General features: G+C 38.2%; 1 protein-coding gene across 1 annotated transcript in view; it reads right to left on the minus strand.

Annotated features, from left to right (window-relative positions):
- LOC149150784 (polycomb group protein EMF2B-like) overlaps positions 1-13,308 on the minus strand; it is a 293,618-nt gene that overhangs the window by 200,423 nt on the left and 79,887 nt on the right. Inside the window, exons 4-6 of the mRNA XM_089439288.1 lie at positions 7,523-7,628; positions 7,179-7,338; positions 6,951-7,001 (exon numbers count right to left, since the gene is read on the minus strand). Of these exons, the coding sequence (XP_089295414.1) occupies positions 6,951-7,001; positions 7,179-7,338; positions 7,523-7,628 (317 nt within the window). The remainder of the gene's footprint in view (positions 1-6,950; positions 7,002-7,178; positions 7,339-7,522; positions 7,629-13,308) is intronic.

The raw sequence follows: 13,308 nt of genomic DNA on the forward strand, positions 1-13,308 counted from the left end.
ACAAACGAATAACATCACAAGTAATATCACGAAGCCGCAGATAAATAAAAAGGATAGACGCAATTTTTGTGCAAATAACCATATGTGAGTGAGAGCGAACAACATGAAATACAAAAGACCAATTGTAGCGGACCACACACATAGTCAAAGGTCCAATTAGAATTTGCACGAATGACAAGAGTTCACTAGCAGACTCGATCCTGTAGAGCCCAAAACTTCCAGCATAACCAAGATCAATACGTAAAGTAAGCTCTATAGCTACAACTACAGAGGAACGAAGTCGCAGATCACGAAGCCACCAACGAATAACATCACAAGTAATATCACGAAGCCGTAGATAAATAAAAAGGATAGACGCAATTTTTGTGCAAATAACCATATGTGAGCAAGAGCGAACAACATGAAATACAAAAGACCAATTGCAGCGGACCACACACATAGTCAAAGGTCCAATTAGAATTTGCACGAATGACAAGAGTTCACTAGCAGACTCGATCCTGTAGAGCCCAAAACTTCCAGCATAACCAAGATCAATGAAGGGGTCCAATCAGGAAGTAGTAATTACATGTGAAAGTCTGAGTTGTTTGTTAATACAAGCTCGCATCATGGACTGATCAATTATCATGATGTTCAACTGAATTTTGTTTTCTCCTTATTGTGTGTGGATTATATTATATACGTATTTGTGAACTATTTCAACAAGGATTTGTTGAACAGTTATATTGCATTGTCATTTGTTGCTTGTTTAATGGAGAATAGGATCTATTGTATGACATATATGTGATTTTATTGAGCATTAGTGTTGCTTATTTATTGTTTGAACAAAATTGATTAATTGCTTAATTAAGAAGTTGCACTGTCAAATTAAGATGCTTTACAGGTGTTGAATTAAACTGAAGAAAAATTACATGGAGCCCTAATGCCCTAACAAACCCTAGGGGAAAATTACCCTAGCCACTACAATATATATATTTAGAGAGAGAGAGAAAGAGAGACTTATCCATACTTGCTCTCCCTGAAAGGGAATTTTGTGCAATGTGAAAACACATTTGTGAAATGCAATTTCGTTGTTCTTATTAAAGTTATGAATTTTTTCAAGGAATAAAAAAGATGCATGATTTCCACCCACAAACACATATATTCCAAGGAAATCTTGTGGGATCCTCTCCCTCTTCCCCAAAATATCTAGATGGAGGGTGGCTCAATTGCCAGTGACAATAGTCGATGCCAACAAGACTAAACCAAACTAAAAACATATTCCTCATGGAAAACTCTACCTTGAAACAAAATATTTAAACGAAGTTAACCCATTGGGCTATATATAGATAGATAGATAGACATCAGCCCAGTGGACTGGCTCAAGTGGTTGAGTGCTTTGAGCTTCATGCAAGAAGTTACCAGGTTGATTCCCCCAGCGAGCTACCTTTCTCACATGCCTCACTCAATGTCCCTACTAGGTCAAGCAACGTAATCAACACAACTTTACACTAGATAACATTTGTGAAATGCAAGTGAGAGCCCAAGGGTATCCCCATAAGGTTTTCTTTGAAATATATATAACAAGATTAGCAATGTAGATAAACAATGGAATCAAAGAACCTTTGGATGACAAAGCAATCTTGTTCATGCTATGCACTATTAGTTTTTGTAGCATCAAATGTGTTATAGCCACGAAATTTGGTGGAGAGGCTAAAATACATGAGATCTCCAAAACCCAGAAATCGTTTATGGAAATTCCGCCTAGAAATGACTTAATTAGATTATTAACCAATTTTTTAATATTTCCTAAGTCTAAACTTAGGGAATGTGGTTAATTAATCAATATTAATTAAGTCAAGGCAAGAATCATCTAGAAACTCACATGGATCGATCAAAAAATGATCCTAGCCATCGATTATGTTTTAATCTTGGTCGTTGGTGCTCCAACAATCGATTATAAGAGGAGGTCAATGTGGTGATGGAAAATATACTTGAGTAGTTCAATTTCTTGGCAAATTGATTTCCAGAGTAGCAGCAGTCAATTGTCGGAGAGAGCTAGAGATCGAAGCAGAGTGTGAGGGTCAGAGACAGTGAGGCTGGAGGAAGTATTCCAGATCCAGTGAGTGCATTTGCAGAAAGGCAGAAGAGCTATAGAGAAGCTGACGTAAGGGTTGCGCAGTAGATTCTAGAGGCAAGTTCAATTTGCTGAGGGAAAGACGTCTTCAGTTCCAGAGGCCGAGAACGAGTCCCAGAGTGTCGGAGAAGCATCTTTCCAACCAGCAGAGAGTAGAACGACTGCATCACAGAACAGTCAGGGGTTTGACATCAAGCGGGTTGTGCAAAGCAGCGCAGAGGCTGACACAAAGGGTCAAAGGGTCGAGTTTCTGAAGGCAAATTGTGTCGAGGATTGCCTGTGGGGTGAGGAAATTCCTCACTAGAATTTCACCAGTATTTTTCTTTGTAGGATTGTCAGACTTAGGCATTCTATTGTACTCAGAATTTCTCACCGTTGCATCATAATAAAACCCTAAGCTATTGCACCAGTTTTCGCAGGTTGGGTTTTTCCGGGGACTTTTGTCCAAAAATAATTGTGTTAATTTTATGTGTGTGTGCTAGCATTTTTCAGCTTCCAGCGCTTTATTTTTCCGCTGAATTTTATTTGTGAAGGCTGCAGTGTATTTATTTCGATATTTGTCGTAGCAGATAAATTTTAATTAATAAACAATTAGGAGAAATAATATCATTAGTTGCAATAGGGTTCCAGTTTGGAATTTCACATGCACGAGGCAAAAGGGGCGTATGTTTCACACAAGTACATCGGCGGTAGTATACTGTATAACAGTACACTAAGAGATAGAGCAAAATATTTAGTAGAAGTTGTGACATTGTATAAAAAAATTTGTGAGATACCTTCCCCTTTCATCTTGTAAACCAGTATATGACAAGGTGTACTATTAAGGCGTTCCTTGTATAAAGGTCACTAATTCAAACCCCGACTTACACATGTCTACAAAAGGGGCAAATGTAGGGACGTAGAGGTTATAATGTAGTGGTTAAAATTGACCCCACATCATGCAAGTACAAGTCCGACCGAGTCGTCAATTCCTCCAAGCACTCTATATATATATGGTTTGTGGCAACCTTGTCACAATCTTCTACAGTTAAGACACAGACAAGATAACGAAGGGAAAGAGGACAACTTTGTATTGTAATGATAAATTAGGGAGACAGGTGTAAGTGATGCCAACAAAGTCAAAAGGAGGAGCTGGAAATGCTATCAAGGAAGTGGACAAAGAAATTTCTACCCTCGAGGCAGGGAGCATTGCATTTCAACAGAAAGATGAATCACAATCAAACTCATGACTGCAAGAAATAGCTCCACCGATATGAGTATGGAAATTTATTAATAAGGATCAAGAGGTTTTCTATGCACAAGGGAAATAAATCCAAACTGAAGCACATCACATTAGAGTGTATCCAGACTTAACATAGACTATAGTATCCAAAGAAATTGGTAATCCTTCCCTCTTCATAATGATACCATGTTAATGCCATGAGTGTCAGAAAATGACAACTAAAATCCTGTAATCCAATCTTATTGTATGTAAAAATTCGGTGTGGGAAATTTAATGAGCCATTTAATTTAAATGTGAAGGACACCAAAAGAACTATATTATATAGGCAATAGTACTAGAAAAATTATGTAAATTATGAATATTTTGATGTGTTTTTCTGAGGAAAAGGGTATATCTAATCACAACTAATGATTAATATGTTGGAAACACTGAGAGGGAGGGTGAATCAGTATTTCTTACTTTATTAATACTTTTCGAGCATTAGTTAATCTTCAGTTATTATTATTATTGTTCAGTAAGAGCAGTAAACAACAATGCAAAAATAGAGACAATAGGCACAAGATTTTTAGGTGGAAAACCCCCTCCAGGTCAAAAACCACCGAACGTTTTTCTAATAAGTTCTTTAATCTTCAACCCCAACTGAAAAGAAAGCTACGACTTCCTAGAACTCTAGAAAAGCATTTTTCTCCAACTCCCACAAGAAGGACGCCACAACGCCCTGGTTTTATCAGCGTTCAGTTGAATGGATGCCCCAACACCCTAGCGAGACACAACTCACCCTAGCACCACCATACCACCCTGAAGTGTTTACAGGCCCCAACCTGTAGGTGACTTCATTCACCTGCCTAGCACCACCCTACCACCCTATAAAGACAAAAATTAAATACAAAAGTGTGGACTCCTGTACCAGGGACAATGATCCACATTACAACAATAGTATAATGATTTTCTTTCACTGACCAATAACACTAGGACGTAAACTACCCTTGACTCAACAAATCTAGATCCCTTGACTCAACTGAAATAAAAGCCCTTATCCCAAAACAAATTTGCCTTCTTCAACTCCAGGCAATGACACAACTTTTTACAATTACAATGTTTGACTTCAATTTACAAAAGGACTCTAGGACAAATTTTACAGTATGTATACAAGACTGCTTTCCCAACTGTTCTTGTTGATGAACCTTGCTGCTGCTTAGTTTGTATTGTCATCACTACTTCTGCCTTCTACTGTTCTGAGGCTTTTGCTGATGTTGCTTCTGCTCTTATTGTTGTAGGAGATTTATTCTTAATAAAACACGTTATGTTGCACTTCTTTAAATAGCATCATGCCACCTTCAAATGTTCAAGTAATGAAACCTTAGACCCTGCTGCTCTGCCCTTACTGCTTTACTGCTATAGTGCTTTGTTCTGCCTTAAATAAAACACTGCTCTTTCCACACTACCTTTGATGATTAGACAATTTGATGCCCAAAGTCCTGTCAATGCTTCACAATTACAATAAAATATGCTTGAAATAGTTCAACTTTTGCTGTAGATTATCAAGATCTTTTGAATCACAATTTACTTCTGATTCACTTCCCAAGGCTACTTCAATTTGTAAGTGGTTTATGCATATAGGATCGGTCACATAGTGTGAACAAGATCTGAATACTTCTTATGTTGGATCAGGCACTGAAAATGATGTCACTGTAATTGCATATCTTAGAAGACTGAAGCACCTGCAAACAAGAACCACCCAAACAAAGAGACAAATAGCCCATGCAACAAAAGGATACAATGCAAATCCCAACCAAAAGAAAAATTGTACAAACCTGTTTTGCTTTTCTGAAATTTTTGCAAGAAGAGATCCAGAATATACTACAAAATTTACTATGCAAAAATTCTGTTTACTATGATTATCCTAGTGTGAGATTAGTAGATACATACCACAGGTAAATGAAGCAGGTACGAGTGGTTTTAGCAGCCCTAAAACACCATTAAATAGCCTTACTGTTTGACAATTTGCAGTCCTGTTCAAACAGTTTCCTACAGGTCCAAAGCTAAATGATTTTTGCCGTTGCAAGTTTCAAGACTTGTTATGCTCCGCAGAATTATGCAATCAATTACTTCACAAGATCATTTATTTAATTTGCAGCAGAAGAGATCTTTTATTCTTCAGATTATAGGTGCCGAAGTCCTGAAGAATGTGCCCTAGCCTCAGATATTAATTCCAGACTTTAGTGAGCAAATCAAGCCACCTTTCTGAGGTTGAATGGAGTCCTTCGCATGGTCTTCAAACCTGTACAAAATATCCTTGGATGTATCCCAAACAAATCACCATAATGAAAAAAATGACGAACCCCAACCCAATGATCTCTGCGTTATTTGTTCAAGGTGGCCGAGAGTTTCAGGTGTCCGAGAGTTTCAGGATAGTCGTTTTGTGCATACTCCAAATGAGAGAGGTAAGGCTCTCCTTTTATATATCTAAGAGGGCTCCAAAATATGAACGTTGGGAGGTTAAGTAAGGGCTCCATAAGTTGGACGTTGGAGGAGCATTATAGGAAAATCTCCATGAGTTATATGTTGAATATTAGAGAGGGTTTCAATAATGAACGTTGAAGGACAGGAGGGCTTAATGAGCTAGACGTTGAAATTAAAATATTATTTTCTTAAACTAAATAATATATATTAGCTTAAGCCTTAAGCAAACGAAAAGTTACATGTTGACTGTGTTTAGAATGTGTTATAGTGTTTTGGAGAGGGCTTCATTAAGTGAACGTTGGAGAGCTTAGAAGCTTTAATTATTTTGAAATATTTAATTTTTCTAACCTGCTTTACCTTGAGTTCTAAAGAAGGAAATCTTTGGTGTCCTTTGAATTTCCTATATAATATTTGTGTCAAAGAGCTTGCTTAGAAATATTTTTAATTTTACTAGAATTTGAAGTCAATGATTGGCTTAGTGCATATGGTCCTACCCAAGTGTGAAGTCAATGATTGGTTTACTATCTTTGGATTTACAAGGTGAGATTACGGTGAGAATCCCTGTCATATATTGACAACCATTGGTGAATAAGGAGTCGTGTCTCTACCCCTGGGGTTTTAGCCCACAAAACTGGGTCTTCAACTTCAACCTCAATTTTCTCTCAAACCAGGAGGAACCACGAGGCGTACCATATATCAACAGAAACATCTCATCGAGGAGAATCTATCTAGAAGGATCTTGACACAAGATTCCATGAATTGCCATGTCAAATTTTCCATGGAAGATCGAGGTAGCTCCTGGTGCTACTTGGGTTGACATCAATGACAACCACTTATCAACATAAAATTTACTACCTAGTGTGCAAGTCAAAAGCTTCGAGAGAAAGCCAAAATAGAAATAAGATAGTATCGATAGTGGCATTAGCAGAATCCATTCACGATATTTAATCTGCATGTTGTGTTACGCATACATACCATATAAGATATACCATCATATATGGCATACATGCCATATAAGATATAGTACCATAAATCATTATATCTCTCACTCTATTTAAATGAAGTCCAGAAGATATACTTATTTCTCTCTTCTATGAATACAACCAGTGAAGTTCATAAATGTAAAATTGCACATGAAGAGATTAAAAGCACCTAATGAGCATAATTGCAGATCCTTCCCATTGCAAACATTCCTAGGGCCCACTGCACAAAAGGAAAGATTAAAGGATCAGGAATAGTCCAGAATAGTCTCACATACCCCAAGATTGATAAACAATTTTCAATCTATAATATATGCACCATTGGACAGGAAAAAATTGAACAAACCCAATACAAAAAAAGATAAAGAATACATGAAGTATAAAAGGGAGTTGAAAATACCACAACTAACGAATAAAATTGTAAGATTATCAGTAACCACATCCTCTGAAAGCTTCGCAATCTCAGGTAAAATAAAACTAACTGAAGATTTCCCATTACACCCTGGTTGAGTTGGTGCTTTGAGTAAGCCTGTGTGACTTGAGCGGAAAATAGCAGAATCCTGTTCACAAAACCACTACCTCTTAACAAATTGCATACAAGAAAGTGCATAAACATTAACACAAGCATTTTCTCAAGGAAATGAGAAGCAAAAAAATTGGAGCCTGAAGAAGGAATTTCCTCCATTATCAGTAAAAGACTGATTTTATTTCAGCAACTGTTAAGCTACCAATTATTGAGTATACCTCTGAAGAATTCGTTTGACTTGACACCAATACATACAAAGGCCAGATGTTTTGCCTCTGCCCTTCAATCTCGGAAAAGTCTAAGAAAGTGATCGTCATTTTGATCCTGAGGAAGGAGAATACAAACTGCATTATCATAAATCAGCATTTATTACTTAAAAGCAACTATATAATGATGGCCTTAGGTAAATACTTTATTCTTACAGCAAAATTATTTGCTATTGTCAGAATTCCTTTTTAGCTATCCATCAGAATTATTATAGAACGGAGATTTGCCTGAACATTAGTTGAATAGCATGTTATCTAATAGAAACAAATAATGTGAATTGCTGATAATTAGATTTATTCAAAATGGTGTACACTGTAATCTTCTTTTCTCTAGTGCTTTAGTAGTGAACTAGATGCAATCCAGGTTTCAGTAAAGTTTAGGGTTAGATAAGTTTGCTACAAAACCACGCTGGTCTGATTTCTTTTTCTTTGAAGATTAAGACGCCTCTGAATAAAGCAAAGGACCTGCAAGAAAGATAGTCCCTGACATCTGGAAAGTACATCCAAAGAAAATTCCCAGGTATTTCTCAATAAAGTTCCCAAATTTAAGTAAAGATGGTCAATATTCATTCATCATTGACAACGTTTATTCCCAAAAATATTATTTATTTTATAGTTGATAGTTATATAATAGCATTTCCCCTTACAGAGCTCTTAGTGCTCATAGTATCTTCTTGGATGAGGAAATCACATAATCTCAAATCACGAAGCTTAAGCAATTTATGGAGAAGGGAACAAATAGCACAAGAAGTGGGGAAGTGAACAGTCAATGAGATATCAGGGCAATTATCCATAACTCTCCTCTGAGATGGACTAGCATTGGGTTCCCAAAATGACAAGCCTTTGGAGTGAAGCAAAGGGTTTTGGAAATTACAGCAAGATGTTGGCATTAGACCAGGATATTTTAATCTTCCCCTGGGTAGTTTATGATGCACTTAGACTTGCGGACATATTCTTCATGATAGAGACCCATGCAAGCACCCTTAGACATACCCATGGCACCTTTAATTATCACCCCATAGGCAAAAGACGAAGAGCTTTGTAAGGATCCACAGATTGGGAGGCATAGCTTGTCTTTGATGAGATTTCCTTCAAGACAAAGTTTGATGCTTGGCTCGGATGAGTTCACCAAATTCATGTGAGTCCAAGTTAGCGGCATATCCCCATCCCCCGATACAATTTGCAAATTAATATTTCACACCTATTTCTTCAAAAAAAATCTTCATTAAAGACTCTAATGGAATCCTTACCACAACCTATACGCCAACATTATCCAATACTCATCTCTTAGGAGATCATTTTTGGGAGATTTCAATACTTGTATCACAACATGTTAGATTCCCCTACATAACAAATCAAAGGATGCTCTTTGCCTCTAAAAGATTTAGCCAGCTTCAGCCATTTTGCACAAGATCTCAAATGATGCAATGGGATCCCTCTCAACATCTGGCAAATGCCTCTTGCATCTCAAAGAACCCCATGAATTATTGATCCAAAATGGTATTCCCTACTTCCCTAACCACTATAGTTTCACATGTTTCCCTCATGCTATAGGAGATAGTGTGGTAGACCAACTACGATACGCTTCACTACATCAATCAATGTTTGCTACTCTAATACCTATAGCCAATCATGTGCTCCTTTCCTTTTCACATTAACCCCCCCACCCCCCAACTCACTAAAACCACCATACTCTTCAAGGATGAGTAACAAAAGACCTACACAGTCCATGTTAATGAGTTATTCCCCCTACCAACTTCTGTTACACTAAAAAATGTCACCATGGCTATTTACAGTCGGTATGGCTCTATCAACAGTCATACTACCCTCTTAAGCAAGTCTTATGCCTCTGCTCTCCATGTCAAACTCCAAAAAGAGAGAAAGCCTTTCTAAATGTATTTATCTCTGGGGACGCAGGTTCTCTCAACCTTACCTGCGGGGACGCACCCAAGGTTCACAAAAGCTGCGTCTTTGGACGCTCTGTATGTAAAGGTGCAGGTGCGTCCCCCTGAAAAGGTTAAAATGCGCAAGTTTCATCTTTAAAAAGTCACTTGTGGTTATTTCTAGAGCATTCTAGAAGGTTGTTCGACGTGTATTGAGCGCCTCCAGATGGTTCATGCACTCCTACCAAAGAGGAACTTATCCCATCAATAGGGGAGCTATCCCATCCAAAGAGGGGACTATCCCATTGATGGTGGACCTGATTAACTTCCTCTTGAGCACTATAAGTACAGGCATTGGGCCAGAAGGAGAAAGGTTGAAAGCTATAGATTTCTAAGGGTAAATGCTGCAGGAATTAGGACTCCCATTTAGAAGCTTGTGAGGAGAGATTGTCATCTTTACTTGTTCTATTTGGAGGTGGGTGAGCTTTGTCAAAGTAGAGGAAGACTCTTGTGGACCCTGGAAGGAGCTTGCACAACACCAAGGCTCAGGTTGTAATGGTTCCTTTTGATTACCTTTAATGCAAATTGGTCCATTCTTCTCAATAACTTGTTGTTAATGGGTTATTTCATGTACTCCTTGGTCTATGTGTTGAATATGCTTTGTTTTATGTTATAATCAGGTGCTATTTAATTGTTTGACTGTTGGTGATTGCAGGTTTTGGAGAAAAGGAGGAGCTCATCCAGATCAACAAAGCTTGGACTTCTACAACAGCGTTTGGACAAAGGTAAGAACGAAACACTTGATTTCTCATATCATAATGTATGTTTAGAGAAGGATAGCTCCAGTTTGTTTTGTTTGTCATTAGAATGTCTTAGACTTCTAGGAAGGTCAGTTGTGTCCGCACCCTTGACTGATTCCGTGTGACAAATTGGCGACTCCGCTGGGGATAGATTCCATTGATGAGAAGAGTCTTTTCTTTTGTGTGAACTTTGCTTTGAGAAAATTGGTTTATTTTCTGGTTTTGGCTCTGTGACCTTGTCTCTGGGTGGGTTAGCTTAGGATTAGTTTTATTTTAGGTTTTCTTGAGTTTTTCAGTAGGACACACCCTCTGAGTGCTGCACAGTGCGTCCCTGGACGCACTGTCGCTGTGTGCACAGTGTGGGCCCGCACCTGTCTTAACGGGTTGCCTGCGTCCCCTGCTAAAATTTGAGAAAATTCCATTTTTTGCATTTTTTCTCTTAGATTTTGCTTTTTCTTAGTTTTTACTGCCCAGATCCACCAGTTACCTGCCATAAATCTTCACCTAAGCTTGTTTCATTGGCATTCCTGCTTTAAGCTTTCATCAATTGGGTGTTTTGAGTCTCTTTTTTGAGAAATTCTTAATTTGATTTCCTTTGGTCATTACTTGGAGGTTTGGCTCAGTCTTTTCACAATTTTGCATCTTTTTGCTTCTGTTTTTGCTTCTCATCCTTGGGGGGGCTAAATTGTGTATGAGTGTTAATCGCCTTTGAGTGTTTTTATTTTTTGATCTTTGGAACTCTCACCCAATTTTCTCGACTTGCACTTGATTGGTTCTTAGATCACATTAGAATCATCTTGTGTTTGAGAATTCTCTTGCATAGATCACATTTGCATAATTAGAATTCTCATTTTCGGAATATTAATGAAAATGTGCATAGATTACATTTGCATACTTTTCGAGTGAATTGTGCATAGATTACGATTGCATAGTTTACATTCTGGAAAATCAATCGTAGATTTAGATCAGTTTTCTTTGATTTGAATTTACACAAAATAAAAATAAAAAAATGGTTTGGAATTGATTTGCATTAGTTTTTCTTGATAAAATTAGTGCATTAGAGAATTTGTTATATTTTCTCTTAGTGATCAATTTTTGCATTGTTGGAAGTGAATGGAAACTCTCTCCTTACTTTAGTTAGGATTCATCGAATTGAAAAGATTACATTATCATATTCGATTGCATTCAGTTGAGTCGGGTCATCACACCATTGGTTTCATCTCCATTTACCCATTTGAGTAAAAACAGCCTTAATAACACAACGCTTAATTAAAATTCATCTAGTAATTTTTACATTTCTAGGGCTCTGAAACACCAACATAGCTTAGGCTAGTGTCTTGGAGTAGGTGAGTACTTAACTCTCCAAGACAGTAAAACCAAACAAGTAGCTGATCTTGTGATAGAATCAAATCCAATTGTTACATTTACACTCTGGGAAAGCTCCTCTTAAAGGAGAAGCACGAGCTCGTGTCCGAACCAGTGAGGGGATCCATCCTCCCTCGTTGGGAACGACGCCAGACAGTACGTATTACAAACGGTAAACCTCGGATTAACCATTGTCGAGGAGCCAGGGGTCACTTATCGGTAAACCTTGGATTACTGTCAAGGAGCCGGTAAGGGGATTGAGCTTGCTACTCTGCCCTTGCGTGCTGTCGGAGTTTAGATTGTTCCCCCAGGTGTACTTGTGGCCGTTGGTAACCTTAGTGACCATAATCTTTAGGATTCTACCCAAGGTGACGGTGGAGGGAAGGTCCCACTGTACCTGGAGCAGACATCGGCTATACTCACTTGGATTTTCTGGGGGGTTCACTTCACTCGAGATGGTTAAAGTGGAGGAACTTGGTCCAGTCTATTCATTAAGCAGGTTGTCGACGTAACTGTTCCACCCGCCATTTCTGTACTGAATCCAGCGAGGTTGGGCTTCATCACCAACTAGTGTTTTCGGTCCGGAAGGTTACTGTTTGTGTGTGGTTTGACTCCTAGATTTGATAGCGCGTGTTAATTTGTTTGTTTTTACTTTTAGAGACCATAGGTGTGAATTGTGAATTTTAATTGTTAGGTGTGAATTGTGAATTGTTAATTTTAGTTTTAAAATTGTTAATAAAATTCACTGAAGTTGAATATAATGGCAAATGTTCCAGAATTTATCAACCTAGGAACCCCTCCTAATGAGAATCCTAGTACTTTTCCTTACTTTGGAAATGTTGGTCCTCCTTATATGGCTACTTTGTCATTACCTGGATTTACAATAGGTTTACCGATATGGCTATTTTCAACTTCGTTGGCCCAAAATACTCCAATTGTTCCATCTCAACCGAATGCTTCACCTCAAGAGAGTTCACCATCTCAACATCACCAACCTTCTGTTGACCCTTTACCTTCTTCGCCTAATTTTTCTTCCTCCATTTCTTCCTCTTCGCCTGGTAAAAGTCTTGATCCTAGTAACCAGGAGGCTAAGAAGAAGAAGAAAGGGAAGAAGAAGAAGAAGAAGAAGAAGCAAGATAAGAAAGAAGTCAACCAACCAACCATGGCTGTAAGTGTTAGTGGTGTTGAGGAAAATTCCGACATGCATCGTAAACCCAAATACCCTTGCAGGCTTTGTAAGGGTGACCACTTCCTTGTCAATTGTCCTGGAATTCCAAAGGTCTTGGAAGTGTGGTTAGAAAAATCTCATCAACTTTCCGTTGATCCATCAACCAGTGATAGTCAGGTTCCTGGGAAAAAGGGTAAAGTTAGGTTTCCTTGTAAGTTATGCAAAGGGAGTCATCAAACTCACATTTGCCCTCACATGGATGAAGCCTCAACATTGTTTGAAAAACTTACTGTTCCACAGCAAGAATTTCCAACTGGTTACCGCAAACTTTCTCCCAACCTGCCGTCAACTGACGGAGTGATTGATCTAAATTCAAGTACAGTCGATCACACTCTCCCTTTGGAGAGTGAAACTCATGTCACTCAGGTTGATGATCAATTAGTTGATCAAGTGGTCGATTCAATTTCACGTTCGGTCGATCCCACTTTCCATCTAGAGAGAGAATTTCATACCGCTCAGGTT

The sequence above is a fragment of the Pinus tabuliformis genome, chromosome 9 (assembly GCF_031772625.1).
Source record: "Pinus tabuliformis cultivar Carrire ecotype Pingquan chromosome 9, CPIR1, whole genome shotgun sequence".
NCBI lineage: Eukaryota > Viridiplantae > Streptophyta > Pinopsida > Pinales > Pinaceae > Pinus > Pinus tabuliformis.